This window comes from Accipiter gentilis, chromosome 1 (assembly GCF_929443795.1).
Source record: "Accipiter gentilis chromosome 1, bAccGen1.1, whole genome shotgun sequence".
Lineage (NCBI taxonomy): Eukaryota > Metazoa > Chordata > Aves > Accipitriformes > Accipitridae > Astur > Astur gentilis.
Window position 1 is genome coordinate 35,098,929 of NC_064880.1, and position 17,952 is coordinate 35,116,880.

A 17,952-nucleotide genomic window follows, 5' to 3' on the forward strand; every position below is an offset into this window, starting at 1 on the left:
AGTGGGGGTCCAGGTGGTATAAATACCTGATATGAGTTGCCTGAGCTCTTAAACAGGTTGTGCTCCTAACAAAGGAAGCAAAGAGTGTATGAGTTCACCAATGACCACAACTCCAAAAAGGAGCACTTGCAGGCCGTTTATTGCAGCCCATCCTAGCAGGCTGCGGTTGCCCCACGGGAGGTCTGAGAGTGGGAGACTGAAGGGATTGCCCAGCACAGAGGGAGGAAGGCAGGCAGGGGGCCCTGCCCTGCCAGCACACAGGGGGAGCACAGATGCTGCCAAACTGTCAGCATTAAAAGAACTCTGGCATTGTCTGCCACTTTGAAAACTTGCTCTCATTTACAAATGAAATCCATGTAATTAATGTAAAGGCACTACAGACTATTTCACAGAACACTGTTGTTTTTATCATAGCTCTTAAAAACCTTTACTAGATATACTAAGTAGTAACTACAAAGTCTGCAAGCATCACATCAGCATCCCTGGGAGAACTGATGCAGCAGCATAGTTAGATGTTCTTGTTCTTTTTTTTCTGGGATTTTGGTTTCTTTTGTTTTCACAATTCAAATGGTTTAAATGTTATTAATCTAGATTTGCCGAAAAGGTCTGTGAACCTTTCAAGGAGCCTGGTCTGAGTTTGAAGTTTGTAACAAAACCTGAAACCAGGCAAGTTTCATGTGGTTTTGAATTTCATTGTGAACGTTTCACCTAGATATTGAAATAGGCTCAAAGTAACATTCCCAGTTTGAAAGTCTCTGAGAATTTCCCATTCAAACGGATCAGGACTGTTTGGTGGCATTTTAAACAAAGAGTGGAATTCATCCATGTACAGATGAGCTGAACAAGGCTTTCACTTCAGCCTAATTCAGACCTCGAAATAAGGACTTAATATTGTACATAAGCCTTATGCTGACCTTCTGCACAGAGATGAATGTTGATCCATAAAAACATATACTGCATGGCTACTGTTTCAACTCGGGCTATTTTAATGTGGCATGAGAAGCCTGAATGGAAGAAAAATATAGGTATATAAAATAAAAATACTGAGGTTAATGCAATACTAAGATGATAAATATATTCTTCACTGGTCAGAAAATTTCAAAAGCGCTGGTACTCGTCTAATAATGCCTTATGGCAGTTGCCATTGTTTTCCTACAGCTACGAGTCATGGAGCTCTATAATTGTGCAAGAAACTAATCTTTCACTTGAGATAAAAAGTACATAGTGCCATGGTTTTGGGGGGAAAAAAATTAAAAAAAAAAAAGGAAAAAGGAATCCAGATGTATAAAATAGCAAGGACAAACCCAATAATTTTTATGTTTAATGATATGACTTTTAGACCAACCTCATGACTTTGGGACCATGACTTCTTATTTTCAGTGCTTGGTGCTGGCAAAACTAGCAGAGGCAATATGCTGTGTTGCAGATGTCAGCGTCAGAGACTACCAAATATAATATGTATAACTATATATATTAGTCAAATTGGTCAAATTAGTGAACACCAGAGGCTACTGACATGTTACCTCCATTTGGAATAGATGTTTGCTTGTGTTAATGCCAAGCTGCCACTTAATACCCACCGAGCTCTTGTGGAAGGGACGATGGGTGGCTACCCGCACAGGTAACGGGCTGATCCAGGCTACGGGCCCATTGCTCACAGCCACCCAATGCTGAGGGCAGGGAAAAGGTGCCAGAAGAGCACACTGCAGACTAGGCCGCAGCGGGTGTTGTGGTGGGGCTTCTTGTCTGCTGGCTGATCTGGGTGGCTGCCTAGAAGCGATTTCTATAGACTTCTGTTGCTATAGCTATGTTGTGAGTTCTAAAAATAGCCCTCTATATCCCAACATTCAGTTAAACTGTGTTTTCACGTGTATGTTTTGTTTTAGTTGGGACATAAAGGGAAGCAAAAGCAGTTTTGCTAGTGGAAGCTGTATCTGCTCTAGAACCAGCTCCTTGCTTCAGACCACCTTGTTATTCCACCGGCAGTGCTCTCCTTGTGTAGCAGTGCTAGCCTTATCCCTAGCTGTCCAAGCGAGCTAGGGACGTCTTCCATATCCTTAATAAGCAGGAGTTTGTCTAGCCGTTTTGCTGTGTCCTTTTATTTCCAATCTCTAGGCACAGCTTGGTTACCTGGGGGGCTCAGGCCACCCAAAAGAGTCTTCGCCTGGTGAAGATAATTTTGGATTGACTGCGTGACTTCATGGATCACATCAGCCAGGCCTTCCTGTCCTCTCTTTTCCACTACCTGGTGGGATAGGGACTGGCTGAGAGCAGCTTCTGCTGGCAACTGCTTCTGGGTTTTATTTAGGCCTGCGAGGTTACTGAAAAGGAAGGCAGCGAGGAAACCAGCCCATTCCCACTCCTCCGGATGCTAATCCCCTGGGACTGGTCTCCTCTGCCTCCTCCAGAGCCCAAATTCCCACTGCATCTCCCTTTTTTACTAAGAAAATTTTATCCATCTCTTCCACATCCAGGACGGACAAGCAACCCTCCCAAGCCACCCTTAACTCCTCAGTAGGACGAGGCAGAGGAAGTGAAACTGCTCCAGGAGGACCCTAAGCCAGAGCCCAGGAACGGCATCCAGACAGCGTGGCTTCTTCCACGTTTGAAGAGAAGGTAAAAATGCTCCGATAGTCCCATCAGGTGTAAAACCGGGAACGTAGATCCGTCTCGCGGGAAGCCCTCGCCCCCCTTTCCACAGCCGCGGCAGCAGGGAGGTGGGCGCGCAGCCGTGCGCGGGGTTGGTGTGGAGGGCGCAGGGTGCCCGCGAGCACCGGGCACGGCGGGTCGGTCGCGCCGGAGAAAGACCCGTGGGCGAGAGGCAGCGTAACCGATGTGCGAGAGGGAGGGCCCAATTTGCGCCGTGTGGCCACTTTATGCCTTCCCTGCCGGCATAAAGAGGCTGTAAAGCCCGTCTAACAGCCCCCCGGGGAATCCCTCTTATGCAAGGGGAGTCCCCGGCAGCTGTGGGCCGGGGTAGCTGGCTCCCTGCCATCCCCCGCCGAGCCGGGGCTGGGGAAGTGCGGGCAGAGGGAGGTGTGGCTGCCGGGGCCCCTCAGCCATTGCCGGCTACCGGGAATGCCTCGCCGCGGCTGCTAGCAGCCGGGCTCCGGCGGGCGGCTGCGGGGGCTCCCCGGGAGCGGCGCGGGGACGGGGCACGTCTGCGCGGCGCCGGCCGCCGCCCGGGCCGGGCCGGGCTGGGCCCGCCGGCGCGCGGGGCACTTCCCCCCCGGCCATTTTCCTCAGGCGGGAGGCGGCGGCGGCCAGCGAGCCCCGACACCGGCCGCCCGGGGACGCGGCGCAGAAGCGGGCCGGCGAGGGCAGCCGCGCAGGCCGCCGCCGGCCGGGCCGGGACGCCACCCCCGGCCCCAGGCGGGGAGGCGCGGGGCGGCCGCGGCGGAGGCGGCGGCCGGGGGAACCTCCGCCGCCGGTTCCCTGGCCGCCTGCCCCGCGGGCGCGGGCCGCCGCTAGGCCCCGGCCCTCCCCCCGCCCCGCGCCGCGGAGCGCCGCCGCGCCCGGGGGGAGCCCCGCCGCCGCCGCCGCCGCGGAGGGAGCCCGCTCTGCCCGTCCCGCCGCCCCGGGGAGCGAGAGCGGGGCCGCGGCGCGGGCGCCCCGCCGTCCCCCGCGGGAAGCGGCAGCCCCGGCGCGCAGGGCCGCGGAGCGCCCCCGCCCCCCGCGCCGCTCCCCCTTTGAAAACTGATCTTTGGCTCTTCGCGTGAAAGTGATTTGAATTTGGCTCGGCGGCGCTCTGCGCAGGCGTCCAGCTGCTGGCATGCTGGCTCCTTGCAAAGCAGCTGTTTTGGGTTTGAAATTCCAACATGGCAGAGGCTGCAGTCAGTCTTCCCTTCAAAAACTTGGAATGATTTCAAATCATAGGCACCTTCACTTAACCCGAGCCCCCATTCATCAGCAAACACATCGGATCGATGCTACTCTAACCTATCGGGTTCTTGTACCAAATCTCCAGGTAAGCGGATCTTCCCCCCCCCCCCCCCCCCCCCCCAAGTCTTCCTACCATCGTTTTAAATTTTATTAAATCTTAAAGCTTTCCGAGACAGCCGCGTATTTTTTTAATCGCCTGCTCGTGCCCTAAATATTTTGTCTAATTTGCAGTCGCTTTCTGATACTAAACACTCCGGTCTGCTTTCCTAATCGTAGTCTGGAAAGTAGAGATATACAATCGCAGTGCATGGGTTTTTCCTGCTTGATCATTGCCAACAATAGTAGGCAGATTAAGAGTTCGCGATTGCAAGCTCCCTCCCCACCTCCTCCTCCTCCTAATTGGATTTATTTTTAAGTTGCATTGAAAATAATAAACTGCAGGTAACGCGGGGCTGGACTTTGAGGCAACTAACTTCTGAGCAAATAAGTGCAAATAAGAATCTCGCAAAACAAAAGTTAGGTTTAAATTGCTGTGTCTTGGCTGGGGGGGGCACGAATATGTCAGAGGAGCTGTTGCAGTAAAATGTAAGCACATCATCTTGGAGGGGGTACAGCGTGGTGGGCGTATTGTTGGCTCGGAAGGGAGAGAAAGATGTATAATTTAATGGTATATACAATCCACTGATCCTATTACTATCCTCCCTGGAGCTCTTGTTAGTTTCAATGGGAGTGAGTGAAATTGACATGGACTTGCATTCCTGGTCATGTGCTTTTTTTTTTCCCCTTTCTTTCTTCTCTTGTGATCTGAGATCCCCTTTTTGTTGATGTTGCTTTCCCACTTAATTATATGCATGTAGGTTAAATGAATACCTGACGAAAGGGCCCACGTTTCAAGGCAGTGACATTTGATAGCTGAGAGGAAAAGTGGCTTTAATGAAAAGCAACCTTTGGAATTCCTGCTTGTGAAAAATCCAATTCAGCTTTTTGTGCTGCCAGCAAGAAATGATCAGTAGCACCAGTGTTTATGGTATGTCCGTTTTGGGATCTACTTCCTTTGCATCTAAATAGCAAAGACAAATTTAAATAGCATGATAACGCACCGAGGACTCTGCATGCAAATATTTTGTAATAAATACCTAATGTTTAATAGTATATTTTCAATTGTGTATAGATAAGCATTTTTTTTTCTCTTGCTATCATTTGTTTATCATTTCTGCTTCGATTATAGCATTAGTTTTGTCCATTGTATTGATCTCGGTTGTAAAACCTAAAGTTGCATGTTACTAGCGGTGCACTATATACACCACTGAACTCCAATGGTATGTAAATTAGTAAAACTTGGTGACTGGAGAAGGGGAAAATGCGTAGCAATGAATATATACACCTATACGTCTACGTACTCGTACATACACGCCTAAAATGCATCTTTTCCTTTTGCAAACTAATAATTTTTGAGTATTCATTTGGACTCCAGCTGCTTTTCCCTCTCTTACTTTCGGCGTAATCATCTGCTAGAGGTTTTAACTGATGTGGGGTGGGGGAATGTTTTGCATGTAAACAAACAAAATTACTGTTGTGGCCGAACGTTTAATACTGTTTAATAAGTGGTAATTTATGCTCAGTTTACAAGTGTCTGGTTCCCACTGCTCTGTTCTCAATGTGTAACAGAATGAAATAATCAGGTGCTGAAACTGGCTTCATTTTAACGGTCACTCTCCAGCCCCCCACACTGCCCCCTCCTCCAAAAAAGTCAGATAAAATGGAGCATGGGGAATTTCAATAGGTCTCCTTGTGGTGCAGTAGATGCACCTCTAGGTATGCAATTAAGGCTAAGGAACTAATAACAGAAGTGACTATTAGTCTGTTTTGTGCAACCAAAAAGGGGGTACGTTCACTTTTAATTGCGTGTGGTAGCAACAAATAAGGATGGAGAGAGACCCTGGGAGAGAGAGCGAGTGTGTGTGTGCGTGTGTGTGTGTGTGTGTGTGTTTGGGATAAGGGGGAGGTCTGGCGTGTGTGGCTGATGATCTCTCATAATAACATACCTGAATGCAAGAAAGAAATTGAGAAAGCAGTTGCACAATGTACACTCCTATTTTGGTTCTGTAGGTGACTATATTGCTAAACACGTCCTGGGTGCTATATGATGGAACGATGTGATTGCATTTTGCAGTTAGAACTTGTTGACTTTGAAGTGATCAATAAGGCGACTGTTTATTTTAGATGCACATAATTTGCCCTGAGAAATGTTTTAAGGAGGAGAGCGAGCGAGCGAGAGCGGAACATTTTTTTTTTTTTTTTTTTTTTTTTTTTTTTCCTAGAGCTGTTGGAGCGAATGTGATTGCCAGATGGGAGATTTCCCTCTGTGATGTTAAAGCTGTAATATATATTCAGAGCAGATTGGACTGCTGCTTGTGATGAGGAGGATATTACATTTATAAATTTTAAATCGGGAATCGGACAGTATGCTGAGAGCTGAAATTGGATGGTGTGGATGGTTTGGACTGTTAAATGTGATTCCCAGATAATAATAATAATTATTGTAGCAGTAATATATATATGTATAATAAACACAATACTATTAGGCAGCTATATATATTTTACGGCACTTAAGTATATATTTCCAAATATGATTTCTCTTCACCCCCCCCCTCCCCCCCTTCCCTAAAATGTTAGGGACTGGAGGTGGTTAGGAGGGGGGTTTAAAAGCCCACTGTTGGGAGAAACCAAACGTAATCAGGTTTCTGTTTGAGGAAAACTTTTGCTACAATTTTTGTTGCGGATGCTCCTCTGAGTTTTTGTTTTGCCCATGTATGTGGCCTGACAGTGCCACAATCCTGAAAGGCTGGAAAGTGGGAACTAGTCACACTCGAGCAGCTCTGCTGTTGCAAATTAAAAGTGTGTTGTGGTCAGGAAATGAAAGCTACAATGTCTCTTTTGAACAAGTCGTTTATCATGAGAAACATCTATCAAGCAGTGACTTGTCACATTGATCCTCTAAAAGTTAGGTCCGAAGTGGAAGGTGCTTTGATGTTTTTGATCCCAAATTTATAAAATTGAAAAAGCTGGAGAGAGTAGGACCGATTTGCACTTTAAAAATGACTCTGCTCTGGGCGTGACAAAATCATCAAGTATCTGTGATACAGAGCTGGTAAACCAAGGAGGTATCGCATCTTCTGTCTAATTTTTATTTTCACATTGAAACTTCGGCTTTGCCGTACAGGCATCTCTTCATACTTTTAAAGATCTTCTCTGTATGTCCGTGTATTATTTCATCAGGGATGTTTTCTTGCTTAGGAATACATCTGTTGCTTCCAAATTGAACCTTTTTCTGTTGTTTTTGTGATAGTATTTATAGAGTTCAGCTCGAGAAGGCAGTTTCAGCTTTTTTTGCTCTCATCTCAGTCTTGTTTCTTCTTCTGTATTTGTAATCTCAGTTTCCACCACTCCTCCCCATGAAGCAAAGTTTCTTTTGCTGCCAAAGTAATGTTTATTGCAAGTAAGGTACATTTGAAGATATCTGTTTGCACAGCTTAAAACAAGTTAAGAGTCTGTTAAGTGTGCCTTCCCCTTCTCATCCTCTTTTTATTTCCATTTTTGACATATGAACCACACTTTCATTCTCAACAGAAGCAGTGTATTTCAAATGGAATATAAAGTTGAGGTTTCAAGTAAAAAAAAACAGAAAAGACCAAAACAAAGTCTAAACTGATCTTTTCTCTCTACTTATTTTTAACCATTTGAACTGATTAGCAACTTTTTAGAAAAGTTTTTATTTTGCATGAAGTTTGTGTTTGGACTTTCAAGGAATCCCTTCGACAAAAGATGGTTTTGGTGTCTGTTTGTTGTTGAGTTTTTGTTTTGTTTTGTTTTCTTTTCTTTTTCTTTTCTTTTCTTTTTGGTTAAGGTATGAGCGAAACCTTCCTTAAAGCAGGATGCTTTGACTTCTTTTCTTCAGTGTCATAAATGAGACTAATACAGCTTATGGATACTTGATAGAGACCCATTTGCAAATAGGCAGCAAACAGCAGCGTGGTGGGAGTTTTGGTGAGTGTTATACTTGCTAATTAATCATGTTTGAAATGAAGGAATCATAGCATGGTAATAAAGGCTCATTGTTGTTTGATGTTTGTAACAGGATGTGACTCCTACTTGAATCTGGTGGGTTTGGGTTTTTTGTCGTTATTTCCCCCCCTTCATAATAAGATACCTTCAGTACTTGATCAAATTGTTTTTATTTCTTGCAACTTCTGTGAAAGTACAGGGATGTTTGCTTCTCTCATTCTAGCGGTATTTTAGAAATATGAAGACTGTATTGTTATTGATATCTTCATCATAGAGTTCATGGGAAAATATTACAGTCTTATGTCATTAGCTGTTCTTTAAGACTTTTTATTTGTTTAAGCAGAGCCAAAAATTCTTTTTTTTGTTGTTGTTGTTGATAGAAAAATCCTACTGTTTTTCTTATAATTGATAAAATGGCACTTCATGAACTTTCGCGCCCTACTTGCTTACGCATATGTAGTAAGGGATAGCAAGTGAAAATATATTCCAGAATACTTTGTATCATAGCCCTTTAAAAATTAAACTGTAAAATACTTGGGTGGTGTTTTTTTTCCTTGTTTTGGTTATTAATATGACTCTTATCAGATGTCATCTTTAGGCTTTATTGTTCACCTTTCAAGTAATAACTACTATATATGATGGAGAGACATGTGATAATCTCTTTCAAACTGCGAAGCTTTAGTTTCAAAATTTAATTAATTAAGGCTATTTTATGCTGCATGAACAAGGTTTGAAAACTGCTTTTGTTTAGATTCTCTTATCCTTTTTTAAAATATAATTCCTAGATGAAAATGATTCTGTACAGTTTCTGTCAATAGGTTTGTTCAATGAATGCATACAAGAAACATTGAATATAATGACTGATCTTCCTGGAGTCTTAATCATCAATTAATATGCTTATCTGCTTGTTAGGAGTGGGTTTACTGGTACAGAATCAGCATGAGATCTGTGTATATGAAACATTTGTATGTTGTTTATAACAGACTGAGTTTTGATCTAGCATTCCCAGATCTAATAATAGAAATATTTGGCTCTTTGCCCTCAATCAATATATCCCTTAAGAGAACAAACTTCACATAATACTTTCATAAAGTGCTAGCTGTATTGATACCAAGTTGATAAATTTAATTACTGGGGGTTTACATTGATTCATTGATCTTATGATTGGAGAAAATTGTTCTGCAGACATTTCTGAAGTATTGAGGAATATTGTACAATAAAGCTTGATTAATTGATCAATCAGCACTTTTTTCTCCTCCTGAGTCACTGATAAGAAAAGGCATAAAAATAACTGTAAAAAGAATTTGGGATATACTAATTAGAAATTCTCATGTGTTATTAACAGAACAGATGAGAAGCAAAGCACTATGCAGGTGGAAAAAAAATCAACTTTGAAGTGGAATTGTGCTTATTGGACCCAATCCTTAGCTGGTGTAAAATAATTTAGCTTTAAAGAGCTACAGTAATTTTCAGCTGCCAGAATCTCACCCACTGTGGCTTTTTTTTTTTTGGTGGCTTTTTCTTTTTTAGTACCGCTCTTTGGCTTATTGGAAGCTGTTTTAAATCAGATATTATGGCTACCAAAATATATGGAATTTTAGATAAGCATCTGATCCAAAATGAACAGTATAGCTATAAAAGTAATTTGAAGAGCTGTAAATTCAGGATTGCGTATCCTTGATATTGTTGCAAAGTATTAAACCCTTGCTGCTAGAGATGCTATCCTCTAAGTGAAAACTTATCTTCCTTATGGGAAAGATCACTTCAGGGAACTCTAGGCTGGGAAAAGGCCTGGATTTTTTTTTTTATTGCTAAAATAATAATAAAAAATTTCCCATACACAGAATTAGTTATAGGGATATTTTCCAGGTGAAAAACCTTACTGGAGTACTTGGCTCCATTTCTGTGAGCCATGCGACCTTTTCACCCTATGTCAATGATATTTTTATAGAGTGTGTGAGAAATGCGAGCATAAAGAAAATTCCTTAAGATCATTCAATTTTTCTTTTTTCTTAAAAAAAAAAAAAAAAAAAGAAAAAAGAAAAATCTCTGAATCTCAAAACAACATATACATCTCCCTTAATGAAACTGTGTTGCTGTAAAGGATGATAGCTAATACAGAAGAACAGAGAAAATCCACTTGCAATATGTTACCATAGGTTCGACAAATACAATCTTATCCTTCAAGGAACACAGAGTCCCAGACTGTAATGGAGGTCAAAGGAAATCTAAGGCGTTCAGTCCTTTAATAATTGTACCTGCCACCCCTCTGATCAGCATGTTAAAGAGAATGCATGTATATGTATTATGTTTCTTAGAAGATAATTTGTATTTGCAGCAACCTACTAAATACAAGTGGACTTCACTACTATTGCTTCTAAATACCTGTTGATGTTGGTATCGCTGTGTGACAAGTGAGGGTAAAATGGAAAGAGAAATAGTTGGTCAATCTTGGTTACCAAAGTCATGAGAAACTGGGGGGGGGATCTGGCTTTGACAGGTCAGTTTGAGAATGGGGAGAATACTGGAAAGTGTAATCTGCAGAAAGCACCACTGATTAGGAGTATACGGAGATGTCTGCTGTGATGAAAATGCGGTGTCTATGCTTCCCTTTTGCTGAGTTACATTGCTATGAGGTATCGGTACACAAAGTATGGTAATAACAATATTGTATGTCTGTTCCTATAGTGCTAGTAACGGTACCTGTCAAACATATCATAATACTGAACTATCTATTTAATCATATAAGCAACACTCCTTACTACAATGGCTATTGTATTTGTACAATAGAAAGAACAGCCATGCATTATTATATTTAAACAATGGAATAAAACTTTGTTCTTTAAACTGTTTTTCTGCATATGGAAAAAAGTTTCATCTGTCTCAGCTATAATTAAAAATAATGCAACTACAGATGACTGTCATGTTACTGGTTGATTTTTTTTTTTTTATAATAGTCTATTAAGCGTGAAGTCTGATGTGCCATGAAACACTGAAATAGCAATTACCAGTCATATTATTTAACTGTTACTGAGAAACTATTTTTCTCAGTTCTTTTAAAGTATAGTGCAGCTACTGCTAGTATGTTGTTAGTTAAATTTCAAATATCCTGAAAGTGATGTGGACAAAAATACTGAGATTATTTTGATGTGATAGCAAACTTTGGTGATGCAAGTCTATTTTTGCTCCAGATTCCTTGAAATCATGTACTGCTTAGACTTTTTGTTATCTGTTTGTAACCCTTTCATATTCTACTTTTAATGTGTAATGTACTCCTTGTAAAGCACATGGTTCATTTTCTGTATATGAATTGCTTAATGTATGAAGATGTATGCCAAAATGTATTTTGTGTGATATTTTTGAATGTGTGTGTGTGTCAAGCTGGTTATAGATTGGTGATGATAAATTGGTTTCAGTAATCTGTATCTTATTTGCATTAATACTCTAGCAGTAAGAGCATACTGTGGTCAAACTTCATGATCTAAGATAGCTGTCTCACATCTAATTAAGCAAGGCCGGAATGAATGATTCTCCGGTATGGGTCATAATTAAACTTTTTGTTTCTCATCTTCAGTGGGATAAAATACTTAAGGGACACATTAATGCATGTTTGTGCAACTCCTGTTAATCTGAATGGAATTTGAAAATGAATATTGAGAGGAGATGGGAGAAGGGGTTGGACTTGGTGGGTTACGGGGGTTTGTGGCAGGAATGTATCTTCGTGCTCTCATTCAAGGATTCGGTTTTTTTTTCTTTTCCTGATTTAGAACAACTGCTGTTTGCCTTTTAATATGTTGGAAGTAACATCCCCATTTTCCTCTGAGAGTTTTTTCCCCTTCTGTCTCCTCCATTCTAACATACAAGCAAGTCATTAATAAAAAAACATTTATACAGTGAGCTTGAATTATCACTTAATAAAACTATAAGAACTGTACTGCTGCAAAGATATTCCTAGACAGTACAACAGATGTTACTGTGTGTACATTTTTTCTGGAGACATGGTGGGGGGAAGAGCCAACAATTACTTTGTATTACTGAATGACAGCAGAGGGTGGATGGGAATTATAAAGTTATATGCAGAAATTATTAATCCCTGACGATAGTATCAATACTGACATTTAAAATGTTATGAACTGATAGCCCTGCTATACAAACTTCTGTGATAGCTGTGTTTGTAGATGAAAAGTAGCTAGTTATATACATTATGGCTCAGTGTGGTCACGTTGAAAGTATGAACTTACTCATCACAGATTCTGAGAAAGTGCAGGTTAACATCCTCTGTCTTCTTTAGACCTATCTGATTACTTCAGCCTCCTGTGTTGACACAGAGAAAGAAACAGCTAGATTCTATGCTGGAAGAATAAGGTTTGCAAGCACTGACTGATATAAGGTATCCCATTGTGATACCTAAACCAAATTTTAAAAAATCCAGCATCCTTTTCAAGTAAAACTTGAGAAACATTGAAAGGAACAGCAAAGATGTACCTGAACACACTTGAAGGTGCACCATTTACTTTCAAAAGAGATCTTTCCCATCACTCATGGATAGCTCCACCATGAAGAGCGATATCAAAAGATCTCAGAAAAGTAACTATTCTTTTATGTCTTTGGGAACTCAGATGCTTACAAGATTGTTTCTGAGAAGGAAAAGAATTGATCCTATTTTCAGTCCCTTGTTGTTGGTATTTGTGGGCCACATCACTATATACAGTATTGTAGAAATACACTCTTGGTATATGAACACAATTCTGTTTCCTCTTGCAGCTCTAAACGAATAGTGCAATGTTGCTGTATGCAGACTCAGTTTGGACAATATGTTTTTATGAATCCTTTCTTGCACTGTATAGAATTGTTTTGTTTAAAATACAGATGGAGTTTGCTGAAGATCTTTAAACTTGATAGGTCATCTGCATGATTAAAATTGAGAAATTCAAATATAAAATAGTGTGGGGGTTTTTTCATGGACGTAATATAGTCTTAAATTCACCTGTGATAATTTGTGAACTGGGTATCCCTATTCAGTCAGAAAATTACTGGGTTTAAACTAGCAAGATTCAATTATTTTTAATATGGAAGGAGACTTAATTTGCTAACTCTTCAGCTGAACGTATACTTAAATTTACAAAATTTAATTTACAAAAACTGTACAGAATTAAGTAGTTTTTGTGTTTACTAGTGTTAGATCCACAGCTTAATATTAACTACAAATCTATGCTGGTGCCGTATTGAACATACTATAAATAGGCAGATATTCTATTTTAAAGATAGTAATTTATCCTGTCTTTATAGAGTTTCTAATAATTCTTTATTTGTTACTCTTTGCCTTCCATAAATGTTGAAATAAATATATTTTGGAAACTGTTCGTGCGGGAACCTTTTTTAACCATTGATTTTCATTTTGTTCTTTGACTTGCATTCATTTTGTTTCATTTCATACTCCTGTCCTGTGTAGGCATTCTTTACGCTACAACAGTGGTGTATTTTTCCGCTTTCAGTTTAAAAACTTTAGTGGTAACATTAATTTAGCTGATACCATGGTAGCCCTATTGAGAAATTTAATCTGTTATTCAGAGTAATGGTAGCGTTGGTAGAAAGCTGAAGCTGAAAGTCAGTAAATCCTGTATAACGAGGGGTATGAAGCACTTCTCGTTATTTGGCCCCTAGCATTTGTCAATGCGACAGTTGTATCAAAGGCACAACATTATATGCAGAGAACGTCTTTGTTGAGACACATAGTTAAGTTTGAGAAGCCTTTGTTTCAAGCTTTTTAAAAATTTTATTTTAAAGTTAGATGTAGGTAAAATATTTTATCATGTGCTTGTAGAGACTGTGAATAATTAGTACCTTAATGAATGACATTTTTAAAGTTTTCACTAGTTAGAAATGTTCAAAGAGTTGTAATGTGCTATTTCTTCCACCACCAAGCAGATTATCCATATGGTACAGAATAACAGACAAACTGACACTAGTATTCATTTGGAGTAATAATTTTCACCACTAATTAAGGAAAGATGTTTTGTTATTGAGTAATTAGCAAACACACTTCTCCCCCCCTCCCCCCCCCCCCCCAAGATGTCAGCTGTTTCTAGATAGTAGAACTTGTTGCTTTCATTCATGACAGGCAAGTCGGTTTGGGCTAAAGTTACTGTTCCTTTCTGTTTCAGAGCTGCTACAACAGCTGCAGTTTGAGCTTGAAGGCTCTGTGGCTGAGATAACATCACGAATAGTATTGCATCTCAGCAAGTGCAATTCAGTTTTCCACTTTTGGGTGCTCAGTTATCAGAGGCACTGAGTCCTGCAATTTGTATTGACTTTGGATATGCAGGTGTGCAACAAATCTTAGAAGCCAGGTGATGGATGTTATAAAGAATTTCCCCTGAAAATGGTAGGCATTAGCTTTATTTGTTCTTCTCAAATGCTGCAATCTTCCTCTTGAGGTATCAATGCTGTATGATAGAGTAAACAGGGCTTTTGATTTTTCCTGGTGGTTGTAAGAACACATTTTAAATTAATCAGGACAAAAATACGTGTGTTACGTAAAGATATAATGAATGACTCATTTGTGATTTTGGATGGAAGAAACTTTAAACTCAGTTTGTTACTGTGTAAATGTTCCAAGGAGCAAAATGCAGAGTAGATTATGCTGTTCTAATTGCAAAATCTCCCTTAGTTACCTTCTCCCTCCTCCTGATCCTCTTCTCCCTTCTCCCTCCCCCACCATGGCTTTTTTAAACAATTATGGGCATTGTGCTCCTTAATGGTGCATAGTTACTGTAAAGATAGATGTCCTCAAATAATGAGTTTCTAATAATAATCAGAGGGAGTTAGATTAAACTGGTTTTGTGTAGAAATCTTACAGTGTGAAAAAGTACACCTAAAATCCTGAGATATATTTACAGGAGCTAAGCCTATTTACGGAGTACTAACCCAATTTTGTATCTGTGCATGTGTGTGGGGAAGGGGGAGTAGAGGCGTATGTTTGTATGTGCCTACGTTTTTGTCCACCTGCTTTAAAGACTTCTGAAGATTATTTTTTTTAGCACAGATTTCTATTTTGCTTTCTGATAACAGAATATGTTTTTAAATCACCACATACTAATGAGCTTCTGTGTTTACACTGGAAAGCTTGCATCCCTTCAGATGACTTCTAGCCGTGCTCTTCTTTCTCTCTGTTGCTTCCCCCCAGCCCACATCGGGTTTTTTCCTTTTTTTTTCTTTTTTCCCCCCTTATGATGTTTATTGGGTTAGATTTGTTGCTTTCTTCCTTGTTCAAAAGTTCTGAAGGGAAGTAAAGTGAAAGTGCTAAGTACAGTAACAGATAATTGTTACTTTAAAGAGTTATCACTATTTTGGCTAGGAAAAAATTTTTTCCTAAAGGGTACTGGATCAGCAAGGCCGTATAATAAATGGAGCAAAATAGTTTAACTTATGGTTTAGAAATACATATGCCATTTAAATGGAAACAAACCCCCAAATCTGCTACATACCTTTTGGGGTTTGGCAAACAAAAGCTCCCTTGTATGCTCCAAATTCCCCTGGGCCTCAATTTGCAATACCATTATTTAAGCCTGGCTGATATAAACCCATTGCAGAGAAATAGAAGCTCGCCTTCCTGGCCTTTCAAAGCCATTCCATGCCCCCGCTCTCTGCCTACCTGTGTCCCCCAGCCCCCACTCTCCCCCCCCCTGTTCTCAGCCTCTTGGTCTTACCCTGCCACTGTGAATTGTATTTGTAATATAGTAAATGTAGAAACACTGCACTTCTAAAACACAGGAAAGTGCCATTCTGCATAGTCTTGCTGACAACTCTACCAACACACATGCAATTCTACTTTCTGACTAACATCAAGGCTATAATCACTTTAATATCTGTTGTGTCCCTTACCAGGTGACCTGCAGTCTTTCATTGTAAAGATAAGAGACTCTGATATAATAAGTTATTTCTTCTCTAAGTCTGATCTTATAGAAAATACTAACCATAAACTGAGGAGAAACTTGTCCCCACTTAATATGCTCCTGGGGTGCCAGGCTCTCTGGATATCTGCTACTGGGTACAGTACTGGCATTGTTGGATGCTCAGCTGGAAGCTGTTCTGGAGCAGACCCGGGTTTGAGTGTAATCCCTAACAGCTAACACTAAATACAGAAATCACTGGTAGCTTGATGCAGCATTGAGCACTACTACTGTATTTATTTTGCTGCTAATAAAATGGTAGTATTGTTTGTCATTCAGAAGCTTGTCTTTTTGAAATAGCAGTTGAGGTGCAGTTCTGAGCTTCTGAGTTAGTACCTGTTAGTGGGAAGAGCTAAGAAATAGATGAGCTGCGTTCCCGAATGTGGGCGGAAGGATGGTGAGTAATACATGCCTTGACATGGCATCTGCCAGAAGCCTTTTTTTTTTTTTTCTTCCCCTGCTCTAGTTTTGAAAGGTGTAAGGTATTCTGATAAGCAGAGAGGGAAAAAAAAACAAAAGAGAAAAATACTTCCAAGCAAATCATTATAGCATATCTCAATGACTGTGCTCCACACTTAGATTTAATTAGAAGACAACTGCACTGGAAAACTGGTCATTTTAGTCATAGTTAACGACTGGTTCTCTCCTACCCCCAATCAGAACCGATTATATGCTGTGTTGTATAATGTAATTTCTACAAGAAAATTAAGTATGAATAGGCATGATACTATTGTGTAGTTGCAATAATGAGGTTTTCATTAATGATGTTAATTTATCATTTAACTATCCTTTTAGAGATGAAAATAACTGTTTTCTGTCTGGTGTTTCCTTTTACTGTATATACCAACCAGTATCAAATTGGGGTATTTTGTAAATATTTTAAGCAAAAGACTGCAATTGGATAGCTGTTAATATGTTCATGATGTGGTAAAAAGGCACTGAAAGAAGCAAAACCTTGTATATCCATGTTTCTTATAGGATAACTACTTTCAGGAGGGATTTCTTTTATGTTGTAATATAATTTACTAGTGTACGGTTTCTAAAGTGTTGTGGGTGGTTCAATGCTGGATTTCAGGCAAGCAAGTTTGTTTCCTAGTTAGCTGTAATAAGACTTACTTGCTGTCAGTAGTAAGATAAGAAGGAAAAAATTATGTACAGTTTAAGAATAAAAAAATCCATAAATTTGCATTTGTGCACCAAATTCCACTTGGTGATATGCTTGTTGGGCTGAGCTATTAAGTGCTCTGTGGGCTGTGTTTCAACTAGTGTATGATTGACTAGGTATATTAGAGCTTTTTACCTACTGCCAATGCAAAATTTGACCCTTGTTTTACCCTGAGATGTTTTTGCCTTTAAAAAGATCCACACTGTATGAGTATACAGGTGGGTGGTAAGAAAACTTATCTTTGTTATTTGTAGGGTGTGGTTCCATGTTAGAGTAAGAGTAACCTGAATCTGAACTGATGCTGAGCAGATTTTTTTTTTTTTATTTTGATTCCAAAGCCCAACTGTGGGAATTGATATATCATCTTAAAATTTCAAATCTACATTTTATGCACTGTGCCAAAGCACCCATGATCTCATTAAGCAAAGACTTTTCAATTATATCTTGTGTTTATGGATGTATTTATACTCGACAGGAATCCTTTAGAGGTTTGGTTTGCTGTATTAATACTTACAGTGTCTTTGAGTACATAAAATATGCTTAAAAAAAATGAAAAGAGTAAGCACTGCTTACAGATCTAGTTCTGGTAGCTTCCTCTGTATTTTAGTAGCTGCTGAAAAGTTCCTTGGCCAGACATCCACCCTCTAGAGGGCATGCCAATAACCTCCTCTGCCAGATCCTCACCCGCACAACCATCTGCAGAAAGTTTTAATGCTGGTACCTACAGAGAGAATCCCGTTTGTGTTGCATAATAAAATCTCTGTGTGTATTCCTTATTATTCCTAGAGTTTTGCTACAGTAAGTGGTTTGCTTTACTTTTCCTTTATTTTTTTTTAATCTGGGGGAAGGCTTTTGTATTTGTTATGCTGTTTGCTTTTTAATTTATTT

At 40.3% G+C, this 17,952-nt stretch overlaps 1 protein-coding gene across 2 annotated transcripts in view; it reads left to right on the forward strand.

The window, feature by feature from the left end:
* The first annotated feature begins 3,853 nt into the window (after window positions 1–3,853).
* FIGN (fidgetin, microtubule severing factor) overlaps window positions 3,854–17,952 on the forward strand; it is a 97,001-nt gene continuing 82,902 nt past the window's right edge. The window contains exons 1-2 of one of the 2 annotated variants that reach the window (XM_049811712.1): window positions 3,854–3,967; window positions 4,740–4,909. In XM_049811712.1, the coding sequence (XP_049667669.1) occupies window positions 4,885–4,909 (25 nt within the window). In that variant the 5' untranslated portion in view covers window positions 3,854–3,967; window positions 4,740–4,884. The remainder of the gene's footprint in view (window positions 3,968–4,739; window positions 4,910–17,952) is intronic. The other variant, XM_049811722.1, reaches the window with a different exon arrangement.